This window comes from Thunnus maccoyii, chromosome 6 (genome assembly GCF_910596095.1).
Source record: "Thunnus maccoyii chromosome 6, fThuMac1.1, whole genome shotgun sequence".
Lineage (NCBI taxonomy): Eukaryota > Metazoa > Chordata > Actinopteri > Scombriformes > Scombridae > Thunnus > Thunnus maccoyii.
Genome location: NC_056538.1, coordinates 9,828,841 through 9,847,924, shown reverse-complemented (window position 1 = coordinate 9,847,924; position 19,084 = coordinate 9,828,841). Strand labels below are relative to the sequence as shown.

Below are 19,084 nucleotides of genomic sequence, written 5' to 3'. Positions count from 1 at the left end.
TCTCATGTGGTTTTAAAAGCTGTTATGATGTAGATTTGCTGTCCTCTCTCCCCTCGCACCTCCACAACCGGTGGTGACAGAGAAGATGTATTTTATATGAGCATGTCTTCTCTTAGCTTAAGTCTGTAAAGCCCCTCACACTCCTGCAGTATTTCTGTTCCTCTGTAGGAAAGTGTGGTTTTGTTTGTTTTTGTGATGACTCCAGAGACAGATGGCCTGTCTTCCTGCCATCTCCGGTATGGAGGGCAATGATTTTTTTATTTTTCTTCTTTCTTTCTTTACACGGTCCAGTGCGGCTTTGCTCTGCTTAGCCGAGCTCTTCAGTAGCTTCTGCCGGCTTCTAAACTGACCTCTCTTGTCTCCCGCCTTCTTTTGTCCTTTTTTTGTCCTTCCGCCCTCTTCCTCGTCCTCTTCTTCCTCTGCCTGATGTGCATGCTCTTCTCCTCTGCTGCATTCTGGCATCTTCTCTCAGCTATCACATGATCAGGTAACTGGGTCACCTCTTCTGACCCGCAGTCTCCTCTCCTTTCACCCTCTCTCTCTGTCTTTCACTGTCTGTATCCATCGTCCTTTCTGATCTCGATCTCTTTTTTTCCATTCTTTCTCTATTTTTCTTTGTCTGCCTCTTTCTATTACAACATCGATCTCCATCAGTTTTTTTTTTCTCCTCTCTCCATCTAAACTTTGTCAGTCTCATTTCTCTCTCTATCTCACCTGAATCGTTGTACTGCACTGCTGCCACGTCTCCCTCTCTCCTCTAGAGGTAGGAGCTCACATCTTTATCCCTGTGGGCCTAAATGACTGCTTTCTACCCACACAGCACAACAGCATTAAATCACCAATGAGATTTCAAATTTATTATCCATCTTATTAAGCAAAACAACTAAACGTCTAAAGTGAACTACGGATATGCATTCATTAAGGGAAGTACCTCAGGATTGGCTTTTTTTTTTGATGCTGATGAACTCAAGTCTCCCTGGTTTGCATTTCTGTGTCTATTGCTGCTGTGCATTAGTCGAGGTCCATTGTGACTAATGTTCTTCAGTTTATTCAATTGAAATCAAGGCTGTTTTCATTAAAGCGAGGATGTCGTTTCCACAGAAAGGAAATGAATTGCTCTGACTGATATAAAATTCTAAAGGCTAATCTGTGTATTTAAAGTAAACATTGTCCTTACCTTCCTCTTCAAATGTTTCAAAGAACAGAGCAAAATGTTCTGTATGTAATTTTATTTTCCTAATAATTCATTCAGAGGGTATTTTCAATAGTTATAAAATAAGTAAAGGGAAAATACTGAAAATTTAATTGTAAAATTAGCTCTATTCTGTTAGTTCTATTGAAATGTAAATTACTTATTTGCAGCAAACACTGTAATCATAATCTCACATATTTTGGCACCGCTTTCTATGGTTAATACATCATTTACATCATCTAACGCTGAGGAAGCAAGTAATATTCTTTACTTTTGGGTCACCAAGTTGTAAAAAATCTCTACAAAATCTAGACCATATGACCTTAACTATTTATCTTTTTTTTTTTTGTTACTATTATTAACTTATTAAGCATTTATAATTTTACCATATAGAAAGGGTAAACACTTGCCAACAGGCTTTTTCAAAACCTGGCAACACAAAATTTGCTCACTAATAATGGCTTCTAACTGATTTGTAAAGTATTAGTAAATGGTTTATTAACCATTAAGCCATTAGTTCCAACTTATAAAGCTTTTATAAAGGGTGTCATATTTTATCGCTGATCTCAAACCTCTGTACAGTGCACATGTTCATATGATAAGAAGCAGATGTGCTGTTTTGCGCCAGCGTGAACTGAGCTTAATATACTGAATAAATATGTTCCAACATGTCGCCTTAAAACCAAATCATCAAATCAAACAACCCAAAACTGCTAAATGAGGAATCATTTTGCTCCAAGAAGCATCTGATTAAACTAACTGCTCTCATTAACACAGCACAACACAATGAAATGTCTCAACACACACACAGTCCCATCGTTTCTTATAACAATTCAAATATCATCCACCCCAGTGAGAGTAGAGGCAGCAGTATTTCTGTATATCCTCTCCCCGTCTCGTGGTGGTTTCTGACCTAACGTGTGACCCTCGCAGGTATCGGATGAGCGGCATGCGCAGCTACAACCCTGAACAGATCATGCTGAGCGCTGCAGTCAGGAGGTCGAGCAGAGACATCAACGTCATGAAGGAGAAACTTATCTTCTCTGGTAAGGACCTCACACTGACACCAGAGGGGACTTGTACATGTTTGCCACTCTCGGATGTTTGTTGTTGTTTTGTTTTTTTTCTTGTTGTCGGACGTTTGAGCTCCTGAACTCATAAACAGATTCCTCTCTCTGTACTTTACCTTTTATTTTACTTTTTATTGTAACTTTATTTTACTAAAGAACGAGCCATTTTGAGTTTCAGACGCCTGACTAGCATGTATCCCAGCATGCATCTCTCTGAGTGTCTGTGAATGTTCTCGTTCCTCCTCCTCCTCCTCTTCCTCCTCCTCCTCCTCCTCCTCTTCCTCTCCTCCATGTTGAAGGTCAACCCCAGTAGCGGCCTGCCTCCTCCATCCTTCGTGTGTGATGTGTCCATCCTGCCATCTTCTCCGCCATCAGTGACTTCTTCCTTTTTTTAATTCCATGCATCCATTGCATCCCTCGTTACTTGCCGCCTCTCTGCCCACTTTGCCCCTCTCCCCTTCATCCATCCATCCATCCATGCATCGCTTCACGCACCTCACCTCCCCCACAATCCTCCCACTGGAACACAACGTCATGTGTAGGGGGGAGCTTATAGACGCCCCAGTCTGTCTAGGCAGCCTCTAGTGCTGGTGGTCAAAGGTGAGTCTGATAGCTATGACAAAGCAGAGCGTCAGCAGCTTTTATCAATTAATAATCAATCATTTTCTCATTCATTTTTCCACTCAATTATTCTTTAATCATTTTATTTTGTTATCTGACTGAAAAAGGTGCAATACCATCGCAAAATACTGACTTTTTTTTTTTTGTTGTCTTCTGGCGCCCTCCAGAGGTGGGGAATGGAGTTGGCGGTGCTGATGAGCTGTATGGGGACACTGGCTACAACTACTACACCAATCAGGGCATCAGCCAGTGATTGAGCCCGTGAGAATCCGCGGTAGCGAGACGGAGACGACAAGCATCCAGATATCGTGAAAGTCTGTCCAGCGGATGAACTGACAGACCGCTCTTCTCTAATGGAGAGAACAACCACCCAGTTGCTTTGTGTACATTCTGTAAATAGTGTTTGTGTTTTGCTTGGTAGACATACTGTATATCACATGGGACTACAAGCACTTTTTATTGATGGAAATCATTCGCCAAAGCTGCAGCCTCCTCTCACACATCTAAATGTCCCAGAGTGCCCCCCCTCCCCACCACCACCACCACCACCGCCCCTCCCTGCTTCTTTTTAAACACAAGATTCCAGATTCTTTATTTTAAGCTAATTTTCCAAAGCAGTTACTTCTTTTTAAGCACTGTAAATGAAATTCTTCTCTTAGCAGATGAATGCCTTTTTTTTTTTTTTAAACTAGGCTTTATTCCAGCATGAGATAAAACGCTTATATGCTCCTGCCTTCTGTCAGCACTCCACTGTGCTGTTGTTCATAATAGTACTAACATGAATATTTATATTTAAAAACAAAAACAAAAAATGTATACAAGCTGTTTACAGAAGTCCTGCCTTCTCCTCCAAGTGAAATATTCACATGGTGTATGTAAGATAATTATTTTGATAGAGGCTGAACGCCCCCAACCCCCCTCCCCCCGCCCTACTTCTGACCGGTGCATGTGACAGGTATGATCATATCAACTGACTTGTGTGAGCTGTGCTCCCAGTGCAACCAGAAGAACTTGTGAAAATGTTTTTTTTTTTTTTTTTGGGGGTGGGGGTGGGGGGGGTGATAATTTGTGTTGTCTTTTTATGTTTCATGTGAATGCGTTTGGACTTTTTTCTCTCTCTTTTTTTTTTTTTTTTTTTTTTAAAGATGTGTACAGTGTATTGCGTGTATCCTGGCTGGGTGTATATTTTCTACCCTGTGTGCAGTGCTACAGTATGTCGAGTGTGTTATTGTACATAAAAGTTGATATAATGTGTGAGACGCTCCAGCCAACTAAAGAATGACATTTGAACAACGTGAGAGTTAATTAACAGTAGTGGTAGTCGGGTCTGTGCTATTTTAGTGTTAACAAACAAAATGCACCATGTTGGTTGCTGGTGTATAACGGAGCGCTATAAGGTCAATGAAGTGGGTGCTAAATGTGAAACTAAAGCTCTAAGCTAATTGAAGGGACGCTACAGGTATCACAACAGGGTCAAGAAACGGATTGCCTTTTGTGTTTTTCTTTCTTTGGGTATTACTGTGCCTCAGAAGTAAACATTAAAAAAATCTTCTAATACAAGAGTTTTTCTACTAGTGTTTTGTTCTGGTTATTTATTATTATTTTAGTGTAAAGGCATCAGATTAGAGGACACCATTCTTATGACATTCAAAAGGTTTTCAGGTGAACTGACATTTTGCCTGCATCAGGTGTTTGAAAGGGTTAAGAAGAGGCTTCCAGGCTTACAAGGAGACTACAGTATGAATTTTAGGGTTCATTGTTGTCTGCTCAAGGACGCATCAACGTGTGAACAGGAGGAGTCAGGGTTATGAACCGCAAAATGGACCTTGTTTGATTTTTTTCTTGAAATAAACAGACAACGGAGAAGTTGAGAAACAGAATTTTAATAAGCTGAAAAGCAGGTCAGAACAGTTTAACTTCCTTGTGTTTTTTTTTTTTTTTTTTTTCTAGGTGGCTAGACTCTGACAATGAGGAAAACTTGCGATACAAAAATAGATCCTAGTCTCATGGGGTTTTTCCTCCCTGTTTCCACAGGGACTGATAAGTGATTTGTACAGCATGAAAGGCAAACAGTGTAACCACATTTCCTTCAGCTTTACTGAAGGCTCTATTACATCAAGATCTCAGTTCCAACATGAGAAATACATCATTTAAAAAAAAAACAAGACAAAAGTACATCTACTCATAAATGACATTTGGCAAATGAAACTTTCTATCAGACATACAGAGTTCTGGGTTTTATGTTTTCTAAAGAAGGTAGAGATTTTTGGAATACAAATGGAAATCAACTTCCATACTGGATGTACTATGACGAGCATTTGTCCACCAAAATAGGAAAAGGTGAACAAGTCTGTCAACCACAAAGCTTACATCCGCAAAACATCCCAGATGTAACAGCAACACATTTTTCAATTACAAGTACACAAGGCACCTGGACGTAAATGCTTTGGTCCTTCTGTAAGACTTCCAGAGTTGACCCACTCAACCTACAGCAGCAGAAACAGGCTGCTTTTAACCTTTGATATGCTGCTCAAATATGTGAAGCATGTGAGTCATTGCCATTTAAATAAAGCATGCACTATAACACAAAAATGTGATGTTGGCCAACAAGTGGAAGTCCTCAAAGTGCAACACTGAGCTCCTCCTCTGTCTGAGACGAATAATCTGTATTCTGTGTAATGGAGGGATGATGCGAATGATTAAAGAGTTACAGTACTGTGTGAACATTAAGGCTTTTCACCAACATGCACCTTCATCTGTTCTACACCTCACCAGAATACCTTATTAATGAGGTGCAGAGTCTATATTGCAATACATTTTGTTTTCAATTAACTGTGCATATCTTTACACTGAGGTCTCTGTCTCAGTGACCTCCAGTGGACATAAAATCACCTCAGTCACATGGACCTGGACTAAGGTCTCTGCCTGAAACGCCATCTCGCAGCGGTTTACTTCTACACTTAATTTTCAACAATATAGCAGCTTTCTGAAAAGGCACAAGCACACTATGTGTCAACCTTTGATATAAAGATGTACAATACATTAAAGGCCTGCAAAACACCTGCACTCATACACGCTCTCATACACACACAGTCGTACAGTTGACGGGAATAAATAAATAAATAGCTGAAGATGTACTGGCTAGTCTTTAAGTCCTCATAAAGAGTGGTTGTTCCCTGAATTGAACATCATTGAAATATCGATACATGAAAGAGAGGATTTCATATTCTATGAGGAGTCTCATTCACATTTCATCATTATTTCACTCTGTTATTTCTGCTGAAGGTTTCGAGCACAACAAAAGCAGCTGTTACTTTAAAAACCAGAACAGGACTGTTCACCGCTTCAGATTTTATCTCTACGTTGAAAAGGAATGTTAATATCTGATTTTTTTTGTTGTTGTTAACGCTGTCTTTCACAAACAAGGAAGCATAAGATAAGACTTTAAAGTCTTGTCGTGCATTTTTCTCAACTCAGCAGATAATAAATGATGCACATTAGAGAAGCATGAAACAGTTAGAAATCAGTGGCAAGTCTCTGGCTTCCTGTTGTTCTCAATAAATAAACTCAATCAAGATTAGCTGAAGTTTGTCTTGCGCAAGTGTCTGTTGGGGATTTCTATAGCGCTGACTTGTAATGGCCAGGAGCCGCCCATGATGCCAGCCTGAATGGCCACACCTGTAACCACCGCCAGGTCAGGGTCCACTGAAGTGTTGGGCTCCTTCCCAAAGTACTCGCTGATCAGCCTCCTGATGCGCGGTATCCTTGTGGAACCTCCGACCAGGACGATCTCATCCACGTCCTCTTTCTCCAGGTGGCCTTCGGTTAACACGGTCTTGACGGGAGCTAGGATCTTCTGGAAGAGGTCCTCATTGAGCTCCTCGAACAGCTCGCGAGTGATCACAGTCTGGAAGAGGACCGGTGCTGGAGTGGAGCCCTCGGGTGACTCTGAGCTGTCTTGGGTGTGGAGGTGCAGGGGCACTCTGATGGAGGCGCTGGGCTGGAGGGTGAGGTTGAGCTTGGCGGCCTCCACGACCTGGCGGAGGCGGTGGATGTCCTCTTTGAGAGTGAGCGGGACGCCAAACTCCTGTTGGACTCGCTCTGTGGCGTACTGGAGCAACCTCTGGCTGAAGTCTTGACCTCCTAGCTTGTTGTTTCCTGCAGAAAAATACTTAAGATGGGTCTACTGTTCCCTTAAGCAAGAAAACTTTAGAAAAAAACTGCAGGTAACAGACATTATATATGAACCAGATTATTATCTGATCCAGATGTTACACACCTGCTCTTTCTGTGACGTAGACTACTATCAATTTCAATCAAGAAGAAGAAAGCACAGAATCAACAGAATGATATTTAGAAGCCTTTAACCGGGACATGAACTCAGCAACAAAATGTGAAGCTTCGTTTTCAGACAACAATGGGCTCATATCACGTCCCTTCTTTTATTACTAAAGTTGTGAAACACGTTACCTGCCATGGCTCTGGTGAGGAACATGCCGCCCTGTTTGTTGAGCAGAGACACGTCCAGCGTTCCTCCGCCAAGATCGACCACCAGCACGTTGAACACGTCCACCTTGTGAAGGCCGTACGCCATGGCTGCAGCCGTGGGCTCGTTGATCACACGCAGGATCTCCAAGCCTGCAAGACGGTAACCAGGGAGTTAGTGTTCACGGTAAAGGGAGAGGGAGTTTTTAAACCCAGCAACTGGTGCTGAGACATCCAACATCATCTTAAAATAATTAACCAACTGACCGGCGAGGTTGGCGGCTCTGACTGTGTAGTTCCTCTGTCTCTCGTCAAACTCTGCGGGCACTGAGATGACAGCTTTCTGGATGGGCACGCCCAGTTGTTTCTCAGCCATCTTCTTCATCTTCAGCAGCAGCCTGGAGCCGATGAACTCTGGGCTCACCGTGAAGGTGTGGTTGGTGGAGATTACAAACTCTGCACTCCCATTGTTGTTAATCACCTGAAAGAGCGACAGAGGAGAGTGTGAGTCAGGATGGAGAGATTACAAAAGTGAGAGCAAATAACGAGCGATACATCGAACTTACGTTGTTTAAATTTAATAATCAACAATATTGATAATCCAGAAGTTGTTTATGTCATTTATCAAGAAAAATATCTAATTATTTGCTTGTTCATGCTCTTCAAATGTGAGAATTTTCTGCTCTTGTCTCTTTTAAATGACTATAAATTAAATGTCTTTGGATATTGGACACTTAATTGAACAAAACAAGCAATTTTACAATATCACCATGGCAGCTTTATTTCTATCATTTTTTTGACATTTTATAAACTAAGCAATTAATAGAGAAAACAAACAATAGTTTTATGAAATGATGAAAATATTCTTTTGCTGCAGCCCAGTCTGTTTATTAAAGGCTGTTATGTGTACATGATGGTTCTGGTTTAAACATATTTGACATGGGATGCACAACTATTAAGATTATTTATATTTCCAAAAGGTTTATTTATAGTTGATTTTATTAGACATGTAGTTCTGTGTAGACTCAGTCCTACATACAACTGTCTGATGACAGTTAGACAATGAATCACAATTATTACTCATAATTATTTGGATTATGAGATGCAAAACTATAAAAACATCTTTGTAGAAGTAATAAAACTAAGGTAATAAAAAAACTACAAATACAGGGTTGACCAACTCCAAAGTATCCTCATTACTCTTAGAAATGACTTTAATGAGAGGAAAACACCTCTGGAGACAAAGTCACCCACCACAGCACCCACTACTCACCCTCTACCATGACGATGAACTCAGATTCCGTATCGAGGTTAAGGGGAAAGTTAAGGGAAACATAAATAATGATATTTAACGACTGATTCTCTGTTTTTTCATTACTTACACTTGTGAAAGCATGTTAGACATTGCAACAAAAGTCTTAATGCTGTTAAAAGCCACTTTCAGATTTGTGAAACCTTTATTTTGCTTATGAAAATAGAAAAGAAAAAGAGTGATTTCACTGATATTTCTCCATCCAGACCACGTTAAACCAGGATCCTACAGTGACTCATTCAAACACAATTTCAGATTTGTGAAACCTTCATTCTATGTGAAAACTGAAAAAACTGAAAAAAAGGCAATTTCACTGCTTTCTACCCAATTTAGAGCACATTAGACCAGCTCCAGATCAAAAACCACCATACTTACACTTGTCAAATCTGGACTAGATTATTACTATTAAGATTTGACAACTGTAAATATAGTGGTTTTTGATCTGGATCTGGTCTAATGTGGTCTGAATGGAGAAATATCAGTGAAATTGCCCTTGTTTTTCATTTTTCATAAGCAAAATAAAGGTTTCACAAATCTGAAAGTGGGTTTAACATCTTCCACTCCCCGAGGACGCCAGCGTCCACGGGTGACATTACTGTCTTTCAGAGGCTGTAGTGGGTTCAGTTTTAAAGCTACAGTGATACTGATACTGGTTTCATATGAAACTAGGTGATGTAACGAATCCACTGGTACCAACCATGTCATGACCACCATGAGTGGACAAAAATGGTTAAATTTTCACCAAACCTGTGTAAAAAATGGTATCAACCCAAAAGTTGTTGAAACAACTTATGAGACATAACTGAGCATGTGAATAACCATCATATAGCCTACGTCCATTATATTGTTCTAAGCCCTTACACACTCTAAACTTTCAAAATTTGAATAGGGACCTGACCAAAACACAAAGTTCATTATAGATTTATTGCTAGAAAAACTTGACACAGTGCTGAACTGCATCTCAAATTAATCTTCAGGCTCCCAGCTTTCAGGTGATGTTATACCATCTCTATGTGTCATGTATCGTTGACCTGCTATCTCCCCCCAAACATCCCGTCCCTCCAAAAATGGGTCTACGGAAGTGGAAGAGGTTAAACAGCGTAAAAGCTTTTGTTACCATGTCTAATACTCTTTCACAAGCGGTGAAAAACAGAGAATCAGCCGCTAAATATCATTATTCATGACATGTTCCCCTTAACCCTGAATCGTAGGCTGACTCCAGCGTCTCCCTCTCCCCCAGTATGACCCACCTTGAACGGGTAACGGGCACTCTCCTGCTCTAGGACTTCCGGCTCAAATATCTTCCCGATGAACCTCTTGGCATCGTAGATGGTGTTTTGGGGGTTGGTGTCGGCCAGGTCCACGGCTTCATGTCCGGCCAGGACCGCAGTGGTGGTGAAGGAGACGGTGCTGGGGATGCTCTTCCTCCCCTCTTCATCTGCCATAACCTCCACATCTCCACTGCCCGGGTGGAAGACGCCCACCGAGCAGAAAGTGGTGCCCAGGTCCATGCCAATCACTTTCGGTTTGGGGGGTGGTAAGTACTGCTGGCCCAGATAACCAGCCAGGAATAAGGCCAGGATCACTGAACCTGTGACAACACGAGTATGACAGGTGGACAAGTCCGAGCCGCTTGGTGTTAGCTGAGGTTAGCATCCCTTTACTGGCTAATAACTGTTAAAAATACATGTAATTCAACTTACCAATCATAGACATTTCTCCAGCCATCCCCACACACTGTCGTGGAATCACCCAACACTCAAAAAAATCACAAAATGTCGGTAAAAATGCTTAAGTTTCGGTTAAATGATGCCCGGCTTCGCCAGCTGGTGATGCGAAATAGACCACCAATAAACTACACGTCAACATTGCTTGACTGCTTGTGGTGGATGCTGGGTAATGTAGTTAATGGAAGATACCGTCAACGAAAAGGGTCGTATAGCAGATGTTAGCTTTGTACTTCAGTTCCCATGAACGCTAGCGACATGCTAGGTTTTGTGACGTAACTGTGTTCTCAGCCAACCAGACAGAGCCAGAGCAGTCGAGGTTAAAAAAAAGAAAAGAAAAAGAAAATTACATTAAATTATATTAAAATAAAAAATTGAATAGTGTAAGGAAAAAATAAATGCAATGATGAATTATTAAATTAAAATTCATGTAGATTATGTTTTTATAAATTCAAATTAAATTCAATAATAAATCACAATTTTCAAATGTGTGTTTCGTTATATAACATTGATAGTTTTAGAAATCAGTCACTTATATATCAGGCACTGTACTGGTAAAAAGAAAGAAAGAAAGAAAGAAAGAAAGAAAGAAAGAGGTGAAATAAATAAATCTGACTGACAATCAAAAAATCATATTTGTATTTCTTTAATTTTATTTACAAAAAGTTGTGAGAACAGATGAATGCTGACTCTCACATAAGCACACAAACAGGGTCTCTCTCTTTCTCTCTCTCTCACACACACAAACACACACACATTCAGAAAATACACATTTTCCTGTACAGTATACATTTTAAGCAAGATTTGAGTTTGCATGTTCAAACCCAGACATTATATTTCATAAACATCACACTTTACCAACATCACTGCGTTCACGGAAAAGAAAAATGATGACACAAGATGTTGAATTGACATTGGATGTGATGAGAACAGTCATAATGAGCTGAGATAAATAAAGGCATTATATGCAAAAACACTGAATGATGATTGAGAATGCAATAAATACAAGTGATATTCTTATCAATGAAATTTTTTTTCAACAACATAAAAAAAAACCTTCAGTAATCAAAACTTACAAGTTGATTATTATCTTGGTAATGTGACAAATGGATAAGTTGACATTCAGAATATTGGTATATGTTCTTCCTACATGCATTGCACTGGCTTCTACAGAGTTTCTACATTAGGAAAGTGTGTGGCTAGCCTGTTAAAATAAGGAATGTTCACATAACATTTTGCGAAAATTGAAAGAAAAATGTTAAAACCATTTCCATGAGGTTATTCCAAATGTCAAAGTATCTGTCTGACAAATGAGCACATTAAGAATCCACAGCGTCTGTGAGCTGCTCTGCGTCCTCTTTGCTGTCTGAGCATTCGGATGGTATGAAGCAGCCCGAGTCTCTGGGACAATCACTGTCCTCCTCCTGTACACTGTGGGAGGTTTTGTGCTCCTCCGCATCCCTGACATCATCACCTGTGGCCACAAAGCAAATGGAATTAAGGCAAATGTCATAATATTACAAGTTCCTGTTTCCAACCACATAAAAGAAGCTGTGTCAAGTCAAATCTGTGCCACATGATTCAGTCAGTGGAAAATAATCCATATTTAGATGCTTTGGATGCTCTTTGACACGTAAATTTTAATTTATGTTTGTGGCAGCAAAAGCGTTGCACATTATTTTCAACATTAAAGGTTGTAATAGCCTAAATTAAAGTGATAACAGGTGTGTTGTTGGCTGAATGACCCAAATACTAAAATAAGTTCTGCAGCTGTGACCCAGCAAACAGCACGCACATAACATCTCTTCTTCTTTTTAAAAAAAAAATGCCTCGATCATCATCTGTGACTTCCACTTTCCACTCTCACAAAATAAAAATATTCCACCATTCTTTCACTTTTCTACCTCGCTGATAGAAGCTATTAATCTTCATGTCCGGGTTGTCAAACCACTAACCTAATGGAGTTCAGCTTGATTAAATTACTGGCTTGTCATGTGAGTCAACAGGCTTGGCAGGGTCACACTGCAGCCACCATCTGTTTATTCACACTGTCACCCAAACAGAGAAATTACAATGACCTTTAATGTGACTTGTACACATCTGCTTAAGTAAAATGCACTAAAGCAGGCACTGGCTGAAGAAAACTAGCAAGTGTGTTTTGTTCCTTCTTCACACCAGGGAGTAGTTTTATTTTCATTCATGTGAGCCTCTGTGATAATCAGCCTACTGGTTCAAGACATCAGATTACTGGAACACCTTCTGCCCTCTTAAGCACTTTCTATCTGAGTAACAGGAAATCACTGATAAGCCTCTCAGAGCGTGCAGGATGTATTTCTATTCTGTGTGCCACAATTGTCTCAGCTTTCATCCGCTATTTTACATTTTGAGCAGTGAACCCATTTCAATTCTTGTTTTCCATCAGTAATGAAACATTTCCAAGCATATCTGTCATTGAAAAAAAAAATGTCTTTGAGGAAAGTTTATTTCTGAGAATTTAATCTTGGCTTATCTATTTTCTGTTTGTGTGTCACTAAAGTCATTAAAGCTACCTGAAAGTGATAAGTACTCATTTTTGACTGGCTGTTGATCACACAGGTGCATCACATTTAATCACAATCAAACTAATTAGTCCCACATGGTGCCAGAAAGTTGTTATGCTTGATTACAGCAGTAAAAACACTTAATAAATACAATGCTACATTCTTACAATATGCATTGATGTTGCAGTACGTTACTGGAAACTAGTGATACATCATCATTTGTAAGTGATAGTCTTTGTAAAAAAATACCATTAGTAATAAAATAAGTCTTTTTCACAGAAGACATTTTGACACGTCACAGTAGGAAAAGCACATGTAAGTAATAAAATGCTGCTACAACTTCAGAGTCCTGGTTTTGTGTATACTGGCTCATTGTCATGCTGTCATGACTTACTGGGACACTTGAACAGAACAGCACCATCAGTAATGTTATTAGTAACATCTGTGCTTTTCCATCTATGACAAGTCAGACAAGACAGAGAGTGTGCTGTGAGAGAGAATAATAGATACTCTCTATCAGGCGTGTGGCTGAATACAAATACATTATTTGGCAAAGCACAAATAGTGTTTTGGGCTATTTTGTTTTATTTTAATGAATATTTGTTTCATACAAATATTTTAAAAATGATTTGTTTTCAGGAAGAAAAAGAAAACCATATCAAATAACCAGCGCGCAGGCCAGTTACATCACTATCTCAGTCTTACATCTATCAGCAGGTCTGAACTAGGGGAGTCACATCCACCTGCTACATGACACACATTTCCTGATTTGGACATTACTCCTGGAGTGGAGGGGTGTTTCCCAGAGATAAAGCTAAACTACTGACACACACAAAGTGCTCTCAAGGGACTCTCCACAACCTGTTGTTCCCCTTCTCCTTTCCACAAAGTCAGGTTATAAAAAATAGGCAATAAATGAAGAGTGCAAAGCAATAATCGCCTTTGAAGTTCTTCCCTAAATATTACATGCTGTGTTGTCTCTGTGTTATGGGTGTATAAATAAGTGGAGGTCTGTCTGCATATTTGTGATGTGCTTGGTTTTAGCTCAGACCCAGTGTGGGGACCTCATAAACACTTTAACATTTTAATATCCTAAAATGAAAAGTATAATAAAAACAAATACTAGATTTTTATACCTATTTCCACTTTTATTTGAATACAAATACAAATATAAATAATTTTGCTGTCTCAACAATTATAGATACAAATACAAATACTGGGCTCTCTGCACATCTCTACTCTCTATGTTCCTGACCTTCTGTGTAGCGGTAATCAGCAGCGGTGAGAAGCTTGCGTCTGTGCTCGGGGTCTTTGACGTTCAGCTCTATCAGGTGTTTCTCCTGGAGGTGCAACAGGTCTTCCACTGTCTGGTAGCCATTAAGCAGCAAAGCAGAGGCGTACTCCTGCAACAACAACAGTTCCTTCATCACAATCAACATACATACGCATTCACATTTCAGCTCTTAGGTGGCTACACGTTGAGTTTCAGATGATGTATGTTACAAATATTTAGGTTTCAAACAGACCACAGAGAATTGATGGCTGGATATCTTACAGTACATTTTTAAGATTGTGTTGTTGAAGCATGGTAATGTTTCAGTGGTCACGTTTTCAGTGCAATTTCCCTTTTTTTTAAATTTGTGGTATTTTCTGGCTGAAACTGAAAACAACAATCTTGCACATCATATTTCTTTTAACCTCAAGATGTCAAACAGACGAGTAGGCAGAAAACACTTTGAAATGTTTTCCTGTTATGTTCTTGAACACCTGCTGATTTGTCACCAGTCTGAAACAACAAGGCAATCTCAGGCGAGCAAATCTTGTTCTCACCTCCAGATTCAGACGCTCCAGCAACTCCAGCAGTGTTTTAGGTCGAGGTCTTTTGGACAGTTTCTGTTGTCTGATTTTGGGAACTTCTTCTTCTTCCTCCTTCTCCACCAACACATCTACATAGATGAACTTGAAGTTGCCCACTTTGTTGTTTAGCATGCCTGTCCAGATGCCCATGGGAGGCTTACTGATGATGTTGATGATGTCCCCGACCTAGTATGCAAATTATAGAAAATATATAGAATCATGAACAGGATGTTGATTTATGTGTTTGCTTATCGTTTCAAGTTCAGCTGGAACGCTTCACTTTTGTCTTAATCAGTATTGCAGTTTATCGTTACATCAGGGCCTTAGTTGTGATGGCCTTGTTGTTATTTCACAGTAAAACTCTGCATACAGTGTTGTATCTTACCTTCAGTTTGAGGGAATCGGTGTCGTACGGGCTGGGGACGAAATCCGTGTGGACGCGAGCTCTGCCACAGAACTGTCCCTGGTAGGAGCCGTCCTCCTCCAGCCTCAGACTGTCCCTCTGACCAGAACCATTGGACTCACTGGTCACACCACCTGCACCCACAAACGCAACACAACACAGTATGATTACACCATGTATGCATGGATCTGGTGATTTACTACTCTTAAAGTTTCTGGAGCTATATCACACGGAGAATCCTCAAAATTAAACAAGCTGTAAATATATATGTGTGTATAAAAATAGCATCAGCAGAGTCCTTACTAGACGAGCTCTGGCCGCTGTAGAGACTCTCTAAGGAGTTGCTGGTCTGTGCAGAGTTTTGCTCAGCTGGAGGGGCACTCTCTGTCTCTGCCTCTGGGTCTTTGTCTGTCTCATCACCCTGGGAAGAAAAAAAACAAAAAGACATGCTATTTTAATTGAGAGGCATGTCATAGAGTACAGAAAAAAATTAGTTTCATGATCATAATGGTGTCAGTGATAGCTCGGACAAAATGTACATTAGTTGCGACAACTGTAAGTCCATATGAAAGTGAAAGGCGACGAAGAAACAAACAGCTTCAGGGAGACATGTAGGTTGTGAAAATGTCAAAGCCCCTAAAGGTTTTGTCGTATCTCTTCATCGGTATTACAGTAAAACTGCATCAAGACACTTTTTGATGAAGCTTAAGGTGAAGCGCTTCATGTCAGTGTTGTAAGAAACAGCGTCACATTTGAGGATGTGGGTTCATAAGAGATGAAAGCGATAAGATTCTTTAGAAAAAACGGCAGTGGTTTGCAGTAACTGCGGCTGACTGTCGGTGAGTCTGGAGTTTGATGACGCTTGGCAGCTGTTAGGGGGTTTTTGATCATTTGTGTATACACATTATTGATAGATGAGATAGAAATCTGTGCCTACAAATCATTACATTTTGCATAGGAATTGTGTGTGTTTGTGTGTGTCTATTTTCTAGTGACTCACTGTCTCCTCACAGAAGGACTTGGCATGTTTTTTGCCCATTTTTCTGCGCATAGTCAGTGAAATTGCCTTCATCTTCTTCCCAAGTCCAGCTGATTTGTTTTGGTCCACACTCTCACACTCCTCTGTGAGCTGTGAACAACAAAAGTTTAGTTTGTTTTGTTAGTTTTTCATCATTTTTGTTACACCTTTGCCTGAAATACATCACTTCATTAATGTTTTGCACTCCAAACATACAGAATTGTACTAAAGACAGTACATTTAGATTTAATTTGCTCCATAAACACAAAATGCATCACTTTCTCTACAGCTAAGGGATTTTCCCAAGATGAACTTGTTTTCCAGTGTCATACTTTAGAACACAATATATACAACTACACTGGTTGAAAATATCTATTTTCAGTCCTTTAATGAGAGGCAAACTGTAGCATCTCTATCCGATTACTTTACAAATGTTTTACTATCTTGCCACTTTTAAATAATAGGAGTTTTCACCATTTCTCTAAAAATAAACACAAACAAATCTACAAACCATATTTGTCCCATTTTCCTCTGGCTTGGCTTGTGATGAGTGATGTCTGAGACCCTCAAACTTGCCAAAGCTTGTGGAGCGCTGTGAGGAAGATTCAAAGACAGAGACAAAGGATGTCATTGAGAAAACTGGCACAGTTTGTGAAGCAAGATTTAACAGTATTACGTAACATTAAGTCATCGTACTGGTGAGTTCTTGTCTCAATTGTCGCGAGGCTCAAAAATTCCTCAAAACCTGCAGCATCTTCACTCTACAGATCAAGTTTTCCAATGAATTCAACGGTCTATATCTACTCTATATATTTGTCTATTAAGGGAAGTCAAAGAGTTCCTGATTCTTCTGCTCGCAGATAAAGGGAACTTCAGTCAAAAGCAAACCACAGACATAAATAGTATGTAAATGTAGGTATACAGTTAATGCTTGGTGCTGAAATAGTTGTGACAGTTAAATGGCGTGTTCACAATTTTTTTAAACTATAGTCAGGTCCCCAAATGAACACTGAAACGGGTTTTTCATGCCATAATCATTCCTTCTGCTCATACTGGCCATTAGAAGATCCCTTCATAATGGAAGTGACAGGGGCCAAAATCCACAAGCCTCCCTCTGTGCAAAAATGTATTTAAAAGTTTATTTGAAGTTAATATGAAGCTTTTGTCCAAATAAGTCAAATCAAATAGACATCTTTCAACGTTTACAGTCTTTTTAGTGCCAGATTTTTGTTACTCTACTTCCACCGCAGCTCAACAAAGAAACACTGTCTGAGGAAACACAGAGAGGGGATTTTATGCTAAAAAGACTGCAAATGTGGCAGATATCCACTTGATATGACTAACTCACACTGCTGAATATTATATAAGTGTCAAATAAACTTTTAAATGCACAAAATGATTGTGTGGACATACTGCGGCTTTTGGCCCCCATCACTTACATCGAAATGAGAGCTTGTAAAATATGTGGTAAATGTGTGTCAAAATGTGACTCCACACAGTTGCACAGTTTGCTAACTTATCAGTATTCGAAATGAATGAAATTACATAAATAAGGCAGTTGTGTCCTCCAGCGACCTGCAGCGCTGTAATGCACTCGTACTAGCTCTCCTCTCGCTTGCCTGCCCCTAATTTTTCATAAAACTAAAAGTCATTATAATCTCTCCCAAACCCCCATCATCTCCACAGCAGAGCACTAAAATAATTATATAAATGAATAATCCCTGGAAATCCTGGTTAAATATGAGCTCCATGGTCCTAGACAGCCCTCTGTGGATTGATTTAATGCGGCGTCGACTACTTTGACAGACACATTTTACTCCACTGTCCACAAATATGGCAGGACAGTTGAAGGGTTTAACATTTAAAGCTGCATTCTTCGACTTGATTTTCGTTTTTGTTTTACTGTGCTGTTTGTGTTTTACTGTCATTGCTGTTTGACTGTTCTACATTGCGGAAATTAATGTGGAAAATACATTGTTCTGTATATGCCTCGGCAAAAAAATGACCTTACATACTGTCAAGCAGCCTGGGAGTGTTCAATCATTATTTCACAAAATTAGATTATAACACATTTTTAAATGTTTGTTAAATATTGTTATGCAGTAACTTCAGGTACAACCAATGCAAATTTTCACAGACACTCTTCAGTCGGATAAATAAACCGTCTCTCTCTCCACTTCGCTCTTGTTTCTTTTCACACTTTTGAGGTGACTGTGTCAAAGCTGACATTTGAACAAATCGCTTCCTTCAAAAGGTCATGTCCCTATATTCAGATTGTTGTTTTGATTTTCACCTACCTTGGGTTTGCTGATCTTTCCTCTGTCTGACACGCTGGAAGCTGTCCTATGTAACATTTTCAGCTTTTTGTGTTTTTGTCAAGTCTCAGTCTTTGCTCTTCTCTATTTCCACTGTCCACTCTGCTGACAGTCAAGTGTTAACTAACAGTGAGGCTGCCTGTCTGATGCGCTAGCCCACTTCCTTACAACGCACAGGATGTGAGGCAATTGACAGTATCTCTCGTTGCAGAATCGCTTCAGAAAGGGAAAAACACAAGTGCTTAAGTGTGCACTTTGTGGCCCGCTCATCAACAACATCACTTCCTGGAAGAGCAACAATTCAGTTTTACATTGTGGTGTTTGTTATTTATAAGATATGTGATATTTATGATGAACTTATGTCATAGTGGCTATTGAGTTGTATTGCTTTGGTTGATCTGCTTAAAGTTGGGCTGTAATGACACGAACAGGAGTATTAGTCAATCAAGTAACCACTAGTAGCCTGTGTCATATTTTGTCAGTAGACTTGCATCCACATGAACAAACTGACAATATAATTATTGTATTTGTCCATAAACTTATA

The 19,084-nt window shown here is 39.7% G+C and overlaps 3 protein-coding genes across 6 annotated transcripts in view; 1 reads left to right on the top strand and 2 right to left on the bottom strand.

Moving 5' to 3' along the window:
- The window catches only part of gdpd5b (glycerophosphodiester phosphodiesterase domain containing 5b), a 43,611-nt gene extending 39,677 nt beyond the window's left edge, over positions 1–3,934 (top strand). For 2 of the 3 annotated variants that reach the window (XM_042414667.1, XM_042414668.1), the window contains 2 exons: positions 2,126–2,238; positions 3,051–3,934. In XM_042414667.1, the coding sequence (XP_042270601.1) occupies positions 2,126–2,238; positions 3,051–3,136 (199 nt within the window). In that variant the 3' untranslated portion in view covers positions 3,137–3,934. Of the gene's footprint in view, positions 1–2,125; positions 2,239–2,561; positions 2,863–3,050 lie in introns of all 3 variants that reach the window. The other variant, XR_006096621.1, reaches the window with a different exon arrangement.
- Positions 3,935–4,746: 812 nt separating this feature from the next.
- Positions 4,747–10,578, bottom strand: hspa13 (heat shock protein 70 family, member 13). The gene is made up of 5 exons (XM_042415292.1): positions 10,384–10,578; positions 9,931–10,271; positions 7,636–7,849; positions 7,354–7,521; positions 4,747–7,041 (listed from the first exon to the last, which is right to left on the bottom strand). The coding sequence occupies exons 1-5, from the start codon at positions 10,406–10,408 to the stop codon at positions 6,461–6,463; spliced, it is 1,329 nt and encodes a 442-aa protein (XP_042271226.1). The 5' UTR covers positions 10,409–10,578; the 3' UTR covers positions 4,747–6,460.
- A 477-nt stretch (positions 10,579–11,055) lies between these two features.
- Positions 11,056–18,730, bottom strand: samsn1a (SAM domain, SH3 domain and nuclear localisation signals 1a). 2 transcript variants are annotated; one of them, XM_042415425.1, is made up of 8 exons: positions 18,523–18,730; positions 16,737–16,817; positions 16,208–16,336; positions 15,511–15,628; positions 15,190–15,347; positions 14,778–14,990; positions 14,203–14,350; positions 11,056–11,881 (listed from the first exon to the last, which is right to left on the bottom strand). In XM_042415425.1, exons 1-8 carry the CDS (start codon positions 18,577–18,579, stop codon positions 11,727–11,729), a joined length of 1,059 nt encoding a protein of 352 aa, XP_042271359.1. In that variant the 5' UTR covers positions 18,580–18,730; the 3' UTR covers positions 11,056–11,726. The 2 variants fall into 2 exon arrangements, with proteins under 2 accessions (XP_042271359.1, XP_042271360.1); XM_042415426.1 differs by having other exon boundaries at positions 11,057–11,881; positions 15,190–15,341; positions 18,523–18,729.
- Between the last annotated feature and the right edge of the window lie 354 nt (positions 18,731–19,084).

What these genes read in the sequence shown, in the direction of transcription:
- hspa13 (XM_042415292.1), bottom strand. Translation starts at nt 10,408, where the DNA reads ATGGCTGGAGAAATGTCTATGATTG. An exon ending in TGGAGAAATGTCTATGATTG is followed by an intron (nt 10,272 to 10,383) that starts GTAAGTTGAATT and finishes GTGTTGTCACAG; the next exon opens with GTTCAGTGATCCTGGCCTTA. An exon ending in CAGAGCCGCCAACCTCGCCG is followed by an intron (nt 7,522 to 7,635) that starts GTCAGTTGGTTA and finishes ACCGTCTTGCAG; the next exon opens with GCTTGGAGATCCTGCGTGTG.
- samsn1a (XM_042415425.1), bottom strand. Translation starts at nt 18,579, where the DNA reads ATGTTACATAGGACAGCTTCCAGCGTGTCAGACAGAGGAAAGATCAGC. An exon ending in GAAAGATCAGCAAACCCAAG is followed by an intron (nt 16,818 to 18,522) that starts GTAGGTGAAAAT and finishes TCTTCCTCACAG; the next exon opens with CGCTCCACAAGCTTTGGCAA. An exon ending in TGGAGCGTCTGAATCTGGAG is followed by an intron (nt 14,351 to 14,777) that starts GTGAGAACAAGA and finishes TTGTTGTTGCAG; the next exon opens with GAGTACGCCTCTGCTTTGCT.